The sequence below is a fragment of the Anabrus simplex genome, chromosome X (assembly GCF_040414725.1).
Source record: "Anabrus simplex isolate iqAnaSimp1 chromosome X, ASM4041472v1, whole genome shotgun sequence".
Taxonomy (NCBI): Eukaryota; Metazoa; Arthropoda; class Insecta; order Orthoptera; family Tettigoniidae; genus Anabrus; species Anabrus simplex.
In genome coordinates this window covers 147,286,461-147,307,229 of record NC_090279.1, presented here as the reverse complement: position 1 = coordinate 147,307,229, position 20,769 = coordinate 147,286,461, and the positions used below count along the sequence as shown (strand labels likewise).

The 20,769-nt window shown below is 37.4% G+C and overlaps 1 protein-coding gene across 1 annotated transcript in view; it reads right to left on the bottom strand.

Moving 5' to 3' along the window:
- LOC136886717 (uncharacterized) overlaps positions 1-20,769 on the bottom strand; it is a 420,809-nt gene that overhangs the window by 125,346 nt on the left and 274,694 nt on the right. The window contains exon 17 of the mRNA XM_067159522.2: positions 14,144-14,353. Within this exon, the coding sequence (XP_067015623.2) occupies positions 14,144-14,353 (210 nt within the window). The remainder of the gene's footprint in view (positions 1-14,143; positions 14,354-20,769) is intronic.

The following is a 20,769-nucleotide window of genomic DNA, read 5'->3' as shown; positions in this document are numbered from 1 at the left end:
GCTGAAGCGTCATTATGATCCTGAAGGAAAACAAGCCAACACTGTGGAAATCGCAAAAAAAGGCAAAAGTTGTTCCATCTGCAGGGAAAGTGATGGTGATCACATTTTTTGACTGTAATGGAATGATTTACAGCATGCAATTCCCCCTAACACTACTGTTACTACATGTCAGCACTGAGGAAGCACATTGCAAAGAAACGACCAGAGCTTTCTCGGACTGGGTGGCGACTTCATCATGACAATGCACGGCCTCACGTCGCAAATCAAGTCATGCAGTTTCTGGCTCGATTCCACATTACCTGTGTACCGCATCCACCTTATAGCCCTGATCTTGCACCCTGTGATTCTTTTTAAAATTCCCATCAGTAAAGGCAAAGCTTAAGGGCATTCGATTTGAGCAGTGCTCAAGAAAAGTAAGGCGATTCTCAAGGACCTGACAAAGAATGGTCTGCAGTATGTGTTCAAGGACCGGCAGAGATGCTATAAAAAGTGCATTGAAGTAGGAGGGGACTGCTTTGAAAAAGATCATGTAAACATTGAAATGGAGTAATAAACATCTGTGAAAAAAGAAATCAGTCTCAGGCTTTGCTGATCAGCCTTCGTACTTAACAAAAGTTAGAGAGAATACAAGTTCCAATCACTTATGTCTTATATTGTTTTACAATATCGACTATGATAATAGAATTCATGAATTTAGACTATAATTAGTCTATATCAACACCGAGCATTGCTAACAGGGAAACATTGCTTAATCGAGTTAAATGACAATGGTTTTTATCATTTCTTAAGCTATAAAACCGCATGGTCATCAGTCTGTAACAACAAGGTAAATTTTGGAGATGATTATAAAAAAAGAGAAATAATTGTAAAGGAATGATCACTTGAAGAATAAGACAAGAGGGAGTCATGAAAGAAGGAATGAATACCTTTACATTAGATGCTCTAATATGCCAGTCAGAAGGAAACTACACATGAAGGCCTACAATGTTAACATTACATTGACCATTCTTGTGATGTGCCACTCATCTCCAATAGACGGGATTACTGCTGCGTCCCGAGGAAACAGCATGCCTGAATATTGGCGAAAAGAAGCTGGGGAGTTAGATAACTTTGCACATTCTATATAATTGTCCCGTCAATGACGGGTCCCACAGCCAGTTTTCCCTATAGCTGCTTAAGGCTGCAGAACATGGACCTGAACATAGCTGACAGGAGAAAGATCGGTGCATCTGAGCTTTGGTGTTGGCGACGTCAATTGAGAATACCGCGGACAGGCGGATTTAGTAATAGGAAAATTTTGGACTCGGTCAAGCCGGAAATCTCCTTGGAGGAGAGTATGAGACAAACTATCGTACCTTGAGAAGTAAACCCCTGGAAAAGAATGTCATGCTCGAAATGGTGGGAACAGAAAGGCCAAGATCACATCAAAGGAGACACTGGCATGACGATCATTTAACTGAAAGAAGCTGTTGAATGGAGCCACATGATCCATAGGACGATCAAGAGCCATACTTGACTGAACTGATAGAGAGAGAAACTTGATGCACCAAACACATTTTACTGTACACACATTTTAGCATGATTTTTTAATATTGGACAAGTTTCCTGTTTCATTAACCAAATACTTAAGGAACTTGAAGCATATAAACTAAGAGCAAGAATATGATAAAGCTAAGAAATGCATAGGCTACAACAGATCACACAGCACAAGAAAACGCCATCTTCAAAACAACAAAGGTTGAGTGTAGGAGGACAATTGCAAACAGGCCTTTCAAATAAATATCCATAAATTCAATTTTATAGTGCATCAACTATTAAAATCTAATGACCATAAAATGTAATTACTGACATTCAGGTATTGAAATAACTAACAAGAGGAAAGGCAGGATGTACAGCAGTCAGCTGATGTTCACAGTAATATCATGAGTATTTAAATTATACAATGATATTTCAACGTTTCTCTCTTTCTTTCCTTTTTTCCTTTCATTATTCTCTTCTTTTTAATATATTTTCACTCATTCACTGAGTTTCTTTTTTGCATTCTTGTGTCCATCCTGAATATTTTCTTTTAGATCTCTCTGTAAATTTATATTTGCTTATTATGCTTATAAATGTTTTACGCTGAATGGACTCTTCGGCAATAAGAATTTTTTACTGATCATTTTTTATTCCTCCTAATCAATTGTGGTTGGTTTCCTTGTCAATCTACTGTTATCCATTCTGTATAGGTGTATTTAGAATTTTAATCCCCCTTTTTCTAATTGCATCAGTGATTTGATTAATTTATGGTTTGAGTTTTAATATCTTTTAATTTTAAATATTTTTTAATTAATCCTTTTGATAGCCATTTTATGTAGCATAAGGGTTACAGGGACAAAAGGTGATGATGAATTATGTGCAGAAAATAAAATAGCTTGGCTTTACTTAGGACAAAGAGAGAAGAATACAATAGGTGACAAAGTAGTAACATTTTTACAAAAAAATGGCATAAGGGGGAACATAGATTGTGAAGATTAAGAATAGGGGCACAAACAAGGTTTTCAAGGCGGGAATACCTTTTCAGTATTTTGAAGGACAGATACTCCAAGTTTCTGGCCAAAAAAATGTACCTGTTAGAAGATTTTGTTTTCCCCATGATTACTTGCAAAGCAGGATCACTCGACTTAAAACTTACAATCATTGTTATGGAACAATGAAGGAGCAAAAAGCGCAACACCATACATTGAATCAAGGACTTTAGATGATTCTTCATAGTGATGGAAACATTTCTACTCAATCCTTTTAACCTATCTGATTTCTATGCCTTTCACTCTTATGCAAAACCTACACAAGGAAGACCGGAGGAAGGCGTCTATTGTTTCCTCAGACCAACACTAGGGAAAATAAAAAGAATAGAGTCTAGATTCCTGTAGTTTTGCCATTGAGTTTTAACACTGTATACTGTTCATAAAGAAATATTTCAGAAGTTCTGTGATTTTGTCAGCATAAATTCTGAACAACTGAAGGAGTGGGCCAAGCATCATTTTTAAAAGATGGAGAAAACCAGGGTTAAAGTTAAACACTAGTCATAATTTAATGGAACAAAAGTCAAGTCATTCAGTACATGCATGCTGTAAATAAAGGATACCTCAATCTTAGAGTAAAAAGTAATATTGTTATCTTGACTCCAAATACAAATATAACATCAATGAATTTGAACATTTTTCAACATCATGGATTTGGCCCATTCTGGTTTTATATTTACACAATGCAATACAATGGGCCATCTCCATTCAGTACGAAATTTACTTTATTGGTGCTCATCAGTGGCTTCTTTATAGAAATCATGGTGAATGGGTGGAATATATGCTAGCATAGAAATGAAATCTTCATACTTAGATTTTGTTATTGGAATAAGGGTGTCGTAAGCCTGACTTAAGCTGAAAGGTGAAGGCACTAATGATGATACTTTTACCGTAAGCCTCCCTCTGTGATTAGGAGTACATAAAAGTATTTGCCAAGCTTGCATCTCATCTAAGGTGTAGCAAAACTTAATCTGAAATAAATATGCTGATTCAAATCGAAACCATTTTATTTTGAGCCACTGTACCTTTTCCCCATCAACAATTTCCTTACGAACTAATAAGCTATTTGCTAGGTCTTTTATTCAGACAAAATCAGACTGTACCATCTGGTTTACAGAAAAATGTTTAGCTTATTTTTCACCTATTTTTAATCCAATTTTAGTATTTTTACAAATTTTTATTTTGCTGCTTTGTTTACATTCTCACCTGCCTCGGCATCTGCCATGATGTATGGCTATGTCACGTGACTATTAGTGATGTCCAGATTGGCTGAGAGGATTTGGACAACTTTGGCTCTAAAATAAGCAGGCAATTTATTTTGCTTAATGTTCTGAAGGCACAATATTACACGAATGGAGATGGACCACTTTCATAACAGATAGGGAGTGCAAAATTATTCCGCTAGATGGCATTATCTCATTTTACCGACTTCTGGAGATGGCCCACTACGGCTGACCCCTTCAATTGCTTTGCCACTGCAAAATATGCTGGCTATGACACATGTAGCAGACTACTGCAGCACAGGTCCATGATGAAGGCCAGTGGGTAAGTTCCAAGCAGCATTTCCTTTCCCAGTGTACATATGGGATGGCATAATTATACATGGCCTCCCACAAGGACACTGGTTTGTTAAAAATACATTTTGCACCGACCAACCAGCAATTTCAAAGGTTTCTTTCTAAACAGAACTAAGTCTTAAAGTCAACTCCAACAAAAAAAAGGGGGTCTGACTTGGAATAAAAATATACAGGGTTAGCCAGTTATGTCTACAGCTCTAACATTAGGTGTAGAAAACAGGATACTACCATTTAAATAAACAAAGTCAGCAACATTATCTCGGTAGATACTGTGACTCTACAAAAGTGCTGCACATGTGCTTATGAACCCCTTGGTAAAATTATGAGTTATTTGAGGTGAACATCTAAGCAAACAATGTATAAAATTTGAGAGTATGGAGATGAATACTGTCCAAAACTTTTTATTTTTACAGGGTAAAAGCCAGCAGAAATAGGAACAACTGGGAAGAAACTGTTGAAAACCAGCGTCGGTAAGGTCGTCGACAAAATTCGTGAGAGGTTAGAATACATAACCAGAAACAAGCCTCTCTTTTCTATACTGCCTCAGTCAATGATATACAAGACACCTTAAAATATAGTAAGGACATTAAAACATTGGATGTTAACCGAGTTTCAAATGTGTCCAATTTGTGCTATTTTGTTGCTACTTGCTTTACGTCGCACCGACACAGATAGGTCTTATGGCGACGATGGGACAAGAAAGGACTAGGAATGGAAAGGAAGCGGCCGTGGCTTTAATTAAGGTACAGCCCCAGCATTTGCCTGGTGTGAAAATGGTAAACCACGGAAAACCATCTTCAGGGCTGCCGGCAGTGGGATTCGAACCCACTATCTCCCGGATGCGAGCTCACAGCTGCGCACCCTGACCGCATGGCCAACTCGCCCGGTCTTGTGCTATTTTAAATATACTCCAAATTTTAACGGTTTTCACGACATGATGTCAAATAGTCCCATTTTAATTGGATGCATTTGACTTTGAATTTCAGTTTACATCCAATGTTTTGAATATCCTTACTATATTTTAAGGTGTCTTGTACATTATCAACTGAAGATGGCCTAAAGGAGGACGAAACATATCTCGAAATATAGTAACGTCGTCTTAAAATAAAGACATACAATTTGTATTGTAAAGGTGCAGTGTTTGATAAAGGATTTTACAAGTATACGTCGGTAATGATTGCATTAAGATTTTACACCACAGGGTCATTTCATACACAGTAGAGGTCGGAGACAATGGTGGAGTATCGATAGCTACTGTCAGCAGAATGGTCTCGAAAGTATTTGCAGCTATAGCATTAATATTTTTGAACAACTGTTTAGGTTGTTTGCTAGTTCGCACTGTCACGCGGGCAATTCTATTAAATCACCCTGTAATTTCTTTCTTTGTGTCTTCTTTTTCCTTGTACGGCTCCATGGCTAAATGGTTAGCATGCTGGCCTTTGGTCCAAAAGGTCCCACATTCGATTCCCGGCCGGGTCGGGGATTTTAACCTTAATTGGTTAATTCCAATGGCTCGGGGGCTGGGTGTGTGTGGCATATTCAGTATTAGAAATCATCCTAGGTAGGGCCCTCACCTTTACAGGCATGCGAGTCGCCTAATGCTGCCAGGGTTAAAGTATCGTTAAAAATTCCTTGATGAAACTAGGCCCAAGTGGCATAAAATTAAACTATTATAGCGGAACCAATGACTCATGCCATTCTGAAAAAGTGCCGCTTTTCATGCTTTTAACCCCATAATTTTACCCGTTAGGGGCTATAATTCTTTTAAAAGTTTCTAAGCACTTAGTTATGATCTACAATGAAACTTTGTAACATATTTCACTCTCATTGATTTGGTAGTTCCTCAGATATTGTAATGAGTGAGGTAGTGGTACTTCATATTTATATTTCTCCTTCTTATGTGCGATGGAATGAGGAAAGCAAAAACCTTTACCAACAATTTATTGAGAGCAGTGACCATGAAATTGCAGACCAGCTTCTACACAGCCTAGATGCAGCCAGGAGGCAAAAATGGGAAGATAAAGTTAACTCTCTAGACTTCACTAAATCGAGTCGACAAGCATGGTCTCTCCTAAAGAAGCTTGGAGATGGAAAAGCAACTGGACGGACGACGTCAGAAATCCATCCAAACAAGATCGCCTATCATCTGATCATGACTACCAAAAGCAAAAGAAACAAGAAACTTACTAAGAACTCAAAGAAAGAACCGAAACTCCTGAAAAGTAGTTCCCCGGTGGCACACTCCAAACCATTTAGCGTGGAAGAAATAAACATAGCTATCGGTGACACTAAATCAGGTAAAGCCCCTGGTGAGGATGGTATACACCCAGAGTTCTTCGCTCACTGTGGAGAAAAGGCTCGTGCCTGGCTGGCTAAATTCTACACTGATATCCTTGAAAGAGGCAAGACACCAAAACTATTCAGACAGACAAAGATTATTGCCTTGTTTAAGAAAAGTAAACCGAGTGAAAAACTGGAGAGCTACTGCCCTATTGCCTTGCTCAGCGTTGCCCATAAACTACTAGAAAGACTTCTGCTCAACAGAATTTGCCCCGAGATACTGAAGAAAATTCCAGTGGAACAGACGGGCTTTAGACCACAGAGAAGTATGACAGATCAAGTTATGTCTCTTACAACTTGCACAGAAGCAGGCTTCCAAAGAAAACTCACGACTTCAGTGGCATTCATAGATTTGACAGCAGCCTATGACACTGTCTGGAAAGATGGATTACTCTACAAGTTCCTAAAAGTGGTCCCATGTAGGATAACTGCACGACTCCTGAACAACATGTTGAATCAAAGACAATTTTGTATGTACAATGGGACAGCTGTAAGCAGCCAAAGATTGCTGAACAATGGTCTGCCACAGGGGTCACTTCTCTCACTCCTTTGCCGTTTAGTTTATATATTGCAAACATGCCGAAGACACTTTCAAGGAAATTTGGACATGCAGATGACTGGGCACTTGCTATCAGGGACAAAACAGTTGAGAAAACAGAAGAGATCGTGACTGAAGACCTCAAGACACTGGCACACTACTTTAAAACATGGGGACTCCAACCAAACATCAGCAAAACTGAAGTTTGCTGCTTCCATCTAAACAATAAAATGTCTAACAGGGAGTTAAATGTGTACATGGACAACCAGAAATTGAGACATAATAGGTACCCTAAATATCTAGGAGTCACACTGGATAGAACACTGTCTTATAAACAACATCTCCTAAACGTCTCTGCCAAAGTAAGGACTCGCAAACAATATAATTCATAAGCTGTGTGTTGGGGATCTACAGCTGCAACTCTGAGATGTTCAGCTTTAGGGCTGGTGTACTCGACTGCTGAATACTGTTCTGCTGTTTGGCTAGATAGTGCCCACACACACATCGTAGATACCCAGCTGAACACTACAATGCGTCTCATCACTGGCACAATCAAATCTACTCCCACACAGTGGCTACCAGTGTTAAGTCATATCCCTCCTCCCGATCTCAGGAGTAAAGATGCTCTCCTAAGAGAATTCAGTAAAATGGTGAATAACCCAGAACTCCCGACACATAATGACATTCTTCATCTATAAGTTTCATTTCCGTATTGATTATATTCACAAATATGAAGTTTTGAAGCTTCCACCTAATCAATACATATACTTATATATTATTGTTCTACAGTACCAGTTTCGACCTTGTGAAGGTCATCTTCAGCTGACAATCATAACATACAATTAAAACATCACAATACGAATGTCACATGGTATGGGTGAAAGCATAGTCCTTACAATTGTTCTAGTTTAAATAATCGTCTACAATAACTGATATCATAATTAAAAACTTAACATTACTATACAGTATGTACATGAATGATGTCTGTTAAAATACGTTTTCTTAAATTATAAAGGTGTCACATAGTATGGATAAAACCGTTATCAATTTGCAAATGTTTTTCGTCTTATCTTCGTCTACGTTAATAATAGTATTGCAAGTTTTAACTCTCAGACCGATTAACGTAGACAAAGATAAGACGAAAAACACTTGCAAATTTATAACGTTTTTATCAATACTATGCGACACCTTTATAATTTAAGAAAACGTATTTTAACATACATCATTCATTTACATATAGTAATATTAAGTTTTTAATTATTTTAACAGTTATTGTAGACAATTATTTAAACTAGAACAATTGTAATGACTATGCTTAAACCCATACCATGTGACATTCTTATTGTGATGTTTTAATTGTATGTTATGATTGTCAGCTGAAGATGACCTTCACAAGGTCGAAACCGGTACTGTAGAACAATAATATATAAATATATGTACTGATTAGGTGGTAGCTTCAAAACTTCATATTTGTACATAATGACATTGGCGATGCAAATTCTAATCGTCTGCGTTCGAGAAAACCATCAACTAGAGATGCCATGAACTTGTGAAACAGCAACTACCAAAATTCCACTGAATAGCAGAAGAGACTCAACGACAAATACTGCCTGACAATGCCCTCTGTGAAGAAGATGCCACCACCTGGTTTCAACCTCCCTCGTAGACTATGGTCCGCACTGAACAGGATCCAAACAAACCAAGGGAACTGTGCAGCCTTCCACTACAAGTGGAACAGAATCCCAACACCTGAGTGTGACTGTGGCGCTTCATACCAGACACTGAAGCACATCATCAAAGAATGCAGGAATAGAAAATACAATGGTAGTGCTAGCGACTTTGCTTTTGCGACTCCAGAAGCTTCATTTAAACCTAAGAATTTCATTTTTGTCCGTATTAAACTGAGAATGGATGATAGGAAAACTTAAAACGGTCCACCTTTTCAATACAAAAATGTTATAGTTTATTTATAACATGTATTTGCACTTGGAACTAGTTTCAACGCTGTTTTGCATCATTATCAGCCAAAATGTGGAAAATAGGCCAGCATGTAGGCATTTATATTACACAAGGCGTTACATTAAACAATACACATCTTACAAGGAGATAAAAACAGGGACGAATATAGAAACAAATGAATCGTTGAGAAAGCAAAAGTTATACATATTAAAAATAACCTTAACCACACATCTTGCAGTGCGAAAGTGTTCTTCTTGAATGATTCCTGAATATAAAACACACGCGCACACATTTCTGAAGAGCCAGCAGGCAGGACAAAGTAAAGTGAAACCTTAAGAGTTCTTCTGAGAAGAGTTCATCATTTTTTCTATGTTCTGACTAACTAATGAAGTCTCCCTTGAGTTCCTGATAAACATACACAACAGGAAATTCTCCTTCACTCTCAACAATAGCTATAAAGACCAACGGTAGAATTTCATTTTAAATATTGTGCAGAGACGTGAAAGCATGATCTTGAACATGATATAACTCCTTCATATAACCCAATTTTTTACACAAGGTGTTACATTAAATAATACACATCTTACGAGGAGATAAAAACAGGGACGAATGTAGAGACACATGCATCGTTGAGAAAGCAAAAGTTATACATATTAAAAATAAGCTTAACCACACAACTTGCAGTGCGAAGATATTTGCCTTGAATGATTCCTGAATACAAAACGCACGCGCACACACTTCTAAAGAGCCAGCAGGCAGGAAAAATTAAGGTGAAACCTTAAGAGTTCTTCTGAGAAGAGTTCATCATTCTATCTATGTTCCAAATAACTAATGAAGTCTCCCTTGAGTTCCTGATAAACATACACAACAGGAAATTAAACAATACACATCTTACAAGGAGATAAAAACAGAGAAAGTTATACATATTAAAAATAACCTTAACCACACATCTTGTAGTGCGAAAATATTCGTCTTGAATGATTCCTGAATACAAAACACACACGCACCATTTCTGAAGAGCCAGCAGGCAGAAAAAAGTAAAGTGAAACCTTAAGAGTTCTTCTGAGAAGAGTTCATCATTTTTTCTATGTTCCGACTAACTAATGAAGTCTCCCTTGAGTTCCTGATAAACATACACAGCAGGAAATTCTCCTTCACTCTCAACAATAGCTATAAAGACCAACGGTAAATTTCATTTTAAATATTGTGCAGAGACGTGAAAGCATGATCTTGAACATGATATAACTCCTTCATTTAACCCCATTTTTTACACAAGGTGTTACATTAAATAATACACATCTTACGAGGAGATAAAAACAGGGACGAATGTAGAGACACATGCATCGTTGAGAAAGCAAAAGTTATACATATTAAAAATAAGCTTAACCACACAACTTGCAGTGCGAAGATATTTGCCTTGAATGATTCCTGAATACAAAACGCACACGCACACACTTCTAAAGAGCCAGCAGGCAGGAAAAATTAAGGTGAAACCTTAAGAGTTCTTCTGAGAAGAGTTCATCATTCTATCTATGTTCCAAATAACTAATGAAGTCTCCCTTGAGTTCCTGATAAACATACACAACAGGAAATTAAACAATACACATCTTACAAGGAGATAAAAACAGAGAAAGTTATACATATTAAAAATAACCTTAACCACACATCTTGTAGTGCGAAAATATTCGTCTTGAATGATTCCTGAATACAAAACACACACGCACCATTTCTGAAGAGCCAGCAGGCAGAAAAAAGTAAAGTGAAACCTTAAGAGTTCTTCTGAGAAGAGTTCATCATTTTTTCTATGTTCCGACTAACTAATGAAGTCTCCCTTGAGTTCCTGATAAACATACACAGCAGGAAATTCTCCTTCACTCTCAACAACAGCTATAAAGACCAACGGTAAATTTCATTTTAAATATTGTGCAGAGACGTGAAAGCATGATCTTGAACATGATATAACTCCTTCATTTAACCCCATTTTTTACACAAGGTGTTACATTAAACAATACACATCTTACGAGGAGACAAAAACAGGAACGAATGTAGAAACAAATGCAACGTTGAGAAAGCAAAAGTTATACATATTAAAAATAAGCTTAACCACACAACTTGCAGTGCGAAAATATTTGCCTTGAATGATCATGCTTTCACGTCTCTGCACAATATTTAAAATGAAATTTACCGTTGGTCTTTATAGCTATTGTTGAGAGTGAAGGAGAATTTCCTGCTGTGTATGTTTATCAGGAACTCAAGGGAGACTTCATTAGTTATTCGGAACATAGATAGAATGATGAACTCTTCTCAGAAGAACTCTTAAGGTTTCACCTTACTTTTTCCTGCCTGCTGGCTCTTTAGAAGTGTGTGCGCGTGCGTTTTGTATTCAGGAATCATTCAAGGCAAATATTTTCGCACTGCAAGTTGTGTGGTTAAGCTTATTTTTAATATGTATAACTTTTGCTTTCTCAACGATGCATGTGTCTCTACATTCGTCCCTGTTTTTATCTCCTCGTAAGATGTGTATTTTTTAATGTAACACCTTGTGTAAAAAATTGGGTTATATGAAGGAGTTATATCATGTTCAAGATCATGCTTTCACGTCTCTGCACAATATTTAAAATGAAATTCTACCGTTGGTCTTTATAGCTATTGTTGAGAGTGAAGGAGAATTTCCTGTTGTGTATGTTTATCAGGAACTCAAGGGAGACTTCATTAGTTAGTCAGAACATAGAAAAAATGATGAACTCTTCTCAGAAGAACTCTTAAGGTTTCACTTTACTTTGTTCTGCCTGCTGGCTCTTCAGAAATGTGCGCGCGTGTTTTATATTCAGGAATCATTCAAGAAGAACACTTTCGCACTGCAAGATGTGTGGTTAAGGTTATTTTTAATATGTATAACTTTTGCTTTCTCAACGGTTCATTTGTTTCTATATTCGTCCCTGTTTTTATCTCCTTGTAAGATGTGTATTGTTTAATGTAACGCCTTGTGTAATATAAATGCCTACATGCTGGCCTATTTTCCACATTTTGGCTGATAATGATGCAAAACAGCGCTGAAACTAGTTCCAAGTGCAAATACATGTTATAAATAAACTATAACATTTTTGTATTGAAAAGGTGGACCGTTTTAAGTTTTCCTATCATCCAGAAGCTTCAGACTATATAAAGAACTTGGACATGCATATATAGTATAGATCTTACAATAATAGACGTTATATCGCTAGCCATGCTCTAAATAATAAAATTCTGTGCGAATGGGTCATTTAGGACCACACGGAATCAACATCTGTTGAGCTTTCCTCCTTGTCCAATAGTTCATTTCCATCAAGTGTTGCGATTTCTGTTCCTCCAACCAAGTACATCGTGTTGGTTTCCTCCCGTCTTTCTCAAATCCCCTTGTTGAACAATTTTCCTGATTATATTCCTATCCTTCAGATTTGGTAATCATAATTCAGCGAGGTCTTTCTCTACTTGCTTATACCATTTTGATCTTGTTTGATTTGAAAAAAAAAAAAAAAAATGAGTGTATTCAGTAAGTCTGTTGTTATTAATTCTTTCCAAATGACTTAAAAGTTGAATACATCGCAGTCTCATTGTATCAGTAAGTTTAGATATTTTGAAATATTTTTCTGTGTTGGGTTTGGGGTAGTATATGCCATTTTTAATTCTTGGCCCTAAGACTTTTCTCATAATTTTTCTGTCTTGATTTTCTAATTGTTCCTTTAAATTTTTATGATGTAAATTGAGTGTTTCTTAAATATAAAGAGGTTCAGGTTTGATCACTAATAAGTAATGACGAATTTTACTGTTGCAGGACAAGCAGTATTTTGTTATAACATTCTTTGTGGGTTAAAAGCAATTCCATTTTCTGAATACATGAAACTACTAATTTATTTTCATTGTCATTTTCAGTGATCCGTTCACCTCACATTTTTCGTTAACAGATAAATGACTTAACGAATTTGGTACATGAACATTTCTTAGTTATGGGCTTTTAACACATTGGAGACGGCTATATTTGAATGTGCTACCCTCCAGAAATCGCAGGATTTTTAATGGTTTTTGAAAATTGTTAAGTGCTAGGGTAAGCCATGATTATAAGAACTTTTGGAATGCATAGATAGATCACACTTTCATCTGCACAAAAATGAGTTTTTTAATTATCATAGTAGTGCAGCAATTTTTAAATATAAATTTATGAATATAATATGTTTTACAAACGAGAAAAAAATCTGACGCAGCTATGGATGCCAATTCGGTTAATATTTCGAAATTTGACTTTGTGGACACATCTACTGAAACACACTAATACAGATTCTAATCTAATTGGTCAATTGGCACCGATATCCTTGTTTACAACCAGGAATTTGCATTCCCACTGTTCTTTGTTTGACGACAGGGTTGCATCGAGTTGCTACAGGTACACGGGAAACACCCACATTTTTAGGAAGCGGTATAAAACAGTACCACAGAACCCACTTCAAGGAAGCGATATAAAACTACGTTACACTTCACACCAATTTGAAATTAGCTCATTTTCTGCATTTACTAGCCTAAAGTGCCAGAATCATCATGTTTACTTAGTGTGTAATTGTTATCCTCATCCTCATTTTCATAAATCATGTCTTCCATAAACACATCCATTATGGATTCGTTGTCGAAATTTCATACAATTGAATTAGACATGCTAAATATTCACAAGAATTACACAAACAAGCCTGCCTCTCGAACACACACTCTTCCTGTCCGCATGTACCATACGTACTTTCCCGCCCATTTCACAGCTGAGAGACAACGATGACGCAGCCTTAGGTTATGTAGGAACGTGGCTGTGTTATCAATGCCTTGAAAGAAGAGCTCTCGACTTATGCTCATAACTAGTACATTTTATGCTTATAGAAGCATTCAACAGTATCCTAGTGAAGTCACAGCTCGCTGAAACGGCAGCTACAATTTTTCAGCTACAGGGAAATCGTGCCCGTAGATTCTCCGAGCTCCGTCAGCAGCAATGAATTAGCACGCCCGTAGTTTCTACGAGCGGTGTCTCCAATGTGTTAATAAGAGAGGAGATAAAGTTAAAAACATATACTGATAAATGAATACACTAAAGAAAGAAGTAAAAGAGGTCAGCAAATAAAATACCAAATAAAACAAAAGTACAGTACCTTTTTGAGAGGAGTCACAACCGGAGGTCTGACAGATTTTCCTAAGTCCGACCCATTACTTTCTTCCACCTTATCAAATGTCCCTACACTCTTCCTTTCTTCTTGTTTAAGAGCAAGGTCATTGGACTTCTTTCCAGAACCACCTCCTTCAGTCAACTTAACTTTCTTCTTCTTCTTAATTTTTTTCTCTTGAGGCTTTTCAATTTGATCCTACAAAAATGCATAAAATATACTGTACATAAATTTTAAGGGTAAACCAAGAAATAAACAAGAGGATATAAGCTGCATCAAAATTTTACCATTCCATCAGTTACATAGGGATGACGCATTTCCCAAACTTCCAAGACACCTTGTACAAAACAAATTTTGTACCAATACTAACTTATGGACTGGAAGCAGCAACTTTGACTGGACCTGTGAAAGAGTCGCTTACAGGTTATTGAAATGAAGTTTCTCCATTCTTTCCTTCAAAGGACAAGGAGAGACAAACTAAGGAATAAGAACATCCAGCAACAACTTGAATTACGCAGGAGTCTGTTAAAAGCATTAAAATTAAGTGTTAAATCGGGTCAGCATGTCCGGACTGAGGTGGTTTGGGCATGTATGAGGATGGAGCCAACAAGGACAGCTTATATTAACTTGGAAAGGCATGTGGCAGGAAAACAGATGGTGGGAAGACCAAGAACCCACTGGATGGACATCATAAAGATGGACATTGCAGAACGGGGAAGGACCCTAGAGGATGTCATTAACAACAGAATGTATCTCAATAAGACAGAGTGGAAGAGACTTGCCAACAGTATTCAGGAGTAAAATGATGATGATGATGGTGTGGACATATGACAAGAATGGCTCCAAATAGGATCCCAAACGCACATACAAAGAACTGTAGCCACTAAGAGGTCCAGAGGGATAGTTCACACAGTATTGAACCTTAGATGATAGAACTTGACTGGCCAAAGTTCTAAGCTAAAATATTTCACATAGTGGTTTTTGCAGGTGGAACACTGATATGTATCAGAACTTTAAAAAAAAAAAAAGGAAGACCTTCTTGTTCTCTAATTCTAATTTTAGCTGCCCATAGTGGTTATTACACATGTTCATGAGTCATGTTTCTTTAAAGGGGAACCATGACAGAAATGTTGCAATTTTTTTTACCAAAAAGTCGATTTTCAAATATAACCTTAAAAATACCCAATTTATCCTCTAACGCTATTTTTAATGCTCTAAATACTGGATTTAAGCGGTAGTGGTACAGGATGTATAGAGCAAAACCACGCCCCTTTCTCTCACGCTGTCAGACAATGTTGGCTACAAACTTTTTCGGACCACCATTTCAATAATACCGCTGGAATATATTTACCTTGTAGTGCCTATGCTGTGCATAAGAGGAGAAAGAAGTCTGAGGCAGTAACTTACAGTCCGGAGCAGTTTTAAAGCAAGTGTGTTCCTTAAAACTTTCAATTGCATTTTTCCAGCTTAAAATATTTTCAGGTCATTGCCACGTACAAAATGTTCCTTGTGACAGTTCTTATCAGATTCACCTGAAATTTTCAGAGAATGTTTGAATATGTACAAGAATTAAAGAGTAATTCTGCATTTTATCATCAGTTGAATACTGTATGACCTTTATACTTTTGCTCCTAAATTAGCAGCAAACTAGATTTTTGCCTACTGTATGAATAATGAACAATTAAAATTTTGATATCTGCAATAGTTTATAACTGATTGCAAAACCAAGAGTTATTATTAAGTATGTGAGTATTTTTGAAAAGTCTGCCAAATTATAGCCCAAAAATAATTAAAACTGTGCGGCAAGGAGAATTTTCCACGCATCGTATAAAAAATAAACATTATTTGTTAACAATGAATACTGAATTTTCCTGACCGCATTGTAATCGAAATGGACTTTCAACCTATTACGTCATGTTCCATACAATTAGTATGTGTTGAAGAGATGTTAAGCACAGACACCAGTGGGATCTGAACCCACAACCTCATGATTTTGCGTCGGTTGTTCTACCAACTGAGCTATTAGGAGATTATGGGTTTGGATCCCACTAGTGTCTGGTTGGCCATTTTTGTTCTGTACTAAATATCTCTTGAACACGTACTAACTGCACCTAACACAAACAACTTGGAAACAATTTAAGTAATCAACTCCAAATTTTGTATGGGGCTGTATCATATTAATTTATGCTCTTGTCTTAAATTTGGTGGTAAGGGGAAATTATAGAAGTTTCAAATTTTAGTCATGAGTCCCCTTAAATCCGTTTAAATATGCATGAAAATAAGCAGGTTTGATAAAGGTCCAATTACAGTCATCTGGGTAGGAAGGCAGCAGTTAAGCTACTAATAATGCCCTCCTACCATGCACAAAAAATTACCTTTTTGAATTCAAAAGGCTGAAAATTAAACAAAGTCTAGTAACACAATATCTGTCTGCCGAGCTGAAAACCACTGACTCATGACAACAGCCAATGGTTGACTTCAATGCAACTGTTACTTTCCCAGTGGAAATACGGGGAGTCTTAATTGTACAAGACTCTCCCCAAGGACACTGGTTACTTACCACAAAGTTATATGTTACAGAAATAAGTATCAAAATCAAACACAAGTAATATGAAAAAATACAGTGTGCCAGGGAACCTCCTCTCTGAAGAGAGCAGCACAGTTATGGTCTGTTGTTAGAGAAAGCATTAACTTGGTACTAAAGCCCACTTGGTGGCTATGATCAATAAAATGTCAAATCTGTATGGTCTGACACGATGGTTAGCTGGTTTGAGTCCTATTGGTGGAAAAAATAATTCACCATCAGAATGCTGGCAGGTAGGGGTACAATAATTTGAGATCTTTCCTTACAGTTTTATTTGCAGCCCATTTAGAGATTCTAGACTCTTGTGCTAACTAGCATACCGAGCAAGTGGCTACATGGTTTGGGTTCATGTAGGTATCTGCTTGTATTCGGTAGATAGTGGGTTCAAACACCACTGTCAGCAGCCCTGAAGATGTTTATCTGTGGTTTCCCATTTTCACTCCAGGCTGTATCTTAATAAAGTCCTTGGTTGCTTCCTTCCCAATCCTAGCCCTTTCTTATCCCATTGTCACCACACAATTCCTGTGTCAGTGGGACGTTAAATAAAAGCTCTGCAACATTATATCTGAGATTTACAGTAATCAAGTTTTCATATCGATGGTGTATAGGCCAATTGGCGTAACCCTCCCGAATTTCCAAATTAAGGTTGTGCATGAATCAAGTAGTTAACACTGTAATGCACATTCAAATTGACATAACCCTCAAGACCTTCCATCAGTGCAGGAAAACCTTGATGGCGTAACCCCATACATGGCAAGGTCAGGCAAGCCACTTGACGTAACTAACTAGTCGTAAACCATAGTAAACAGTAGGTTGTACCAGTCAATTGGCGTAAGCCACTAGACTTGAGACAGTTAAATCTCTTGATCTCACAAGTGCGCACAAGCCAGCTAGTGTAACACAATGTGTCTGTCTTTGTTTTGATCTCATTTAGTTGTCAATAAAATTAACTACATAATTCAGTAACAGTACTTTTGTCATATGGTATACAAATAATTATTAGTATATGACGCTAATTCAGTTTCGTTGTGAATTTGAGTGTTACTTCTGTGAGGGCAATTTATTTAAATATATCAGGATAGAAAACTTGTGTTTTTTAATAGTTTTCTTACAATTAATGATCATTCTTTCACATAATAACATAATAAACAACTTACTGCTGTTGTTATTATTTATTCCAATCAGTGTAATCCAAAATATACACTGTTGTACCAACATTGAAGTTTGTATAAGTCCAAGCCAAACCAAATGGCACCGGGCGAGTTGGCCGTGCGCGTAGAGGCGCGCGGCTGTGAGCTTGCATCCGGGAGATAGTAGGTTCGAATCCCACTATCGGCAGCCCTGAAAATGGTTTTCCGTGGTTTCCCATTTTCACACCAGGCAAATGCTGGGGCTGTACCTTAATTAAGGCCACGGCCGCTTCCTTCCAACTCCTAGGCCTTTCCTATCCCATCGTCGCCATAAGACCTATCTGTGTCGGTGCGACGTAAAGCCCCTAGCAAAAAAAAAAAAAAAAAAAACCAAATGGCGTAACCCTCAAATTTCACATTAAAGAATTAATTTCAAGAAACTGTATGATTCCACACCTCCAGGAGACTACAATCTTAGATACTTTATAGAATTCAAATAAACAACAAATAAGAAATATCAATCTCTGTAGTGAGGTGCAAACTGTTTTCTCTCTCTCCTGAAAAACTTGCTTTTTGTGACTTACGCCAGTAGGTCTGTACACCATCACTATGCTGGAGGCCTGCCACTTTTCAGTGATATACAACTTCTAATCACTAGATTGCGTGCCAAAAGCCTTGATTCAATTCCAAACCTCTCTGCAGTGCCCATATGCAGTGAGTGCACATGACGCTGTTAATTATGATTCATCCGTCGGATGGGAATGTTAAGCCTTGAGCAGACACATAATGTTATTCAATGGGAGTAAGCTATGTGCTGACACCAGGTTTCGCCCTCTATGTTTGGGGGAAGCACAACAGATCTAATTGGTTGGAGTGCAAATTCATGTAGTGACCTTCCCCTTGAACAAAACAACACAAAATTTGGCAGCATCAGTCAGACTGGGTCATTGGCAAGACCTTGAATGGCAAAGGTAAGTTGTATGTGATGGGTAGATAGCATTGGGAACATTAGAGAACAAAGTACTGGTGACAGTGCAACAGAATAATGGTGATAATGTTAAAGTGTATTTTAGTCAAACATGTTTCTCACAACGGGTATCAGTTTAGGGAAAATGTTAAATTAAAAATTTGTTTTCCTTATTCCAGGTGCCCAAATTACAATATTATATGTGATTTAATATGTAAATTTTGTGTCTCCTCTTGACTATATACCCATAAGTGGCAGGCCTATAACATATGAAAACTTGATTAAACCTTAGCTATAATGTTGCAGTGTTTTCTTTCCAAAGTCACACTGACATAAACAATCTTATGGTGATAATGGGACAGGAAAGGGCTATGACTTTGAGGATAGCGACCAAGGACTTACGGTACAGCCTGGTGCAAAAACGGGAAAACATATAAAACCATCTTCAGGGCTGATGACTACCTCCCAAATACAAATACAAGCAGACAGCTACATGAAAAAAAAAAAAAAAATGAAAAAAAAAAAGTGATGCCACTCACTCGGTACCCAAGTTAGCTCGAGAGTCTGGGATTTCTAAGTGGGCTGCAAATGAAGCTGTAAGGAAAGATCTCTAATTATTGTACTCCTACAAAATTAGCATGCTTCAAAAATTAAAACAAATTGATTATATGAAAGATTATCATACTGTTAATTCCACACATTCATAAATCAGCATGGACTTGAAAAAGTTTTAAATGAAAATTTCTTTATGGGAGAGAAATGGTTTAAATTTCTGTCATTTAGATTCTTCATGCCTGTGACATTCTTGCTCAAACAGTTCAAGAGCAATAAAGGTAGTTCAGTGTCATGGGAAGGGATCCTTGTGTCACAGGTTCGAGGGTTGATATCTGTGACCTTCATAGTTTAAGCTGGTCCTTTTAACACTTCAAAGCGGCACCACAGGCTTTTGCGCTTGAGCAGCAAATTTCACCACACAGAAATTAGCAAGGAAGCCTGGTGTAGTTCATATGGCAGACATCCTTAGTCCATGTTACATGATGGCCAATGATGGAGCCTTCTCTATTGGGAGTGGGAAACAGTGATAGGAAAACGAGAAAGAACCATACGTGTTGATAAGGAAAAATTGTAATATAACAGCCGTATGGCCTTGGCTAACAATTTTCAGATCTTCATAAGTGGTGCCATCTAGGTGGCTGGACTACCAATTTAAACATTTGACTGTGCTGCTCTCTAGCAATGAAAATGGAATTCTACTTAATGGTTCATATAGCTGAGGTAATTTAATTTTGTTGGGTGATCCAACAGTGTCACAAGAGATTTTTAACATATCAACAATGACACAGAGTGCCAAGATTTTTGACAGTCCTTCAAAAATAACTATCTCAGCCAGGATCGAACCTGCAAACTTGGGATCATGAGTTGGATATTCTACCACTGATCCACTGAGAATGATACTGACTGAGGTGATGTTGAACTAATGAAAGAGAAAATAGTAAAAGCAAACTGTGGCATTTCAAGATGGCTTTATTTTCTGCTTTACGTCACACTGACACAGATAGGTCTTGTGGCGATGATGGGATACGAAAGGGCTAGGAGTGGGAAGAAGCAGCCATGGCCTTAATTAAGGTACAGCCCCAGCATTTGCCTGGTGTGAAAATAGGAAACCAAGGAAAATCATCTTCAGGGCTGCCAACAGAGGAGTTCGAACCCCATATCTCCCTAATGCAAGCTGATAGCTATGTGACCCAAATCACACAGCCACTTTTAATGATCTATAATAAATATACTGAATGTACAGATTCATATCTGAGATACAAGTAGGTTGTGTTCTTACAGATTATTAGGTTCTCAAATATCACTACTGCTACTGACAAACTCAAGGTAACCCATCTGGACTAGGATACAGTGATGGATGAGGAGGAGTGGTATAGTA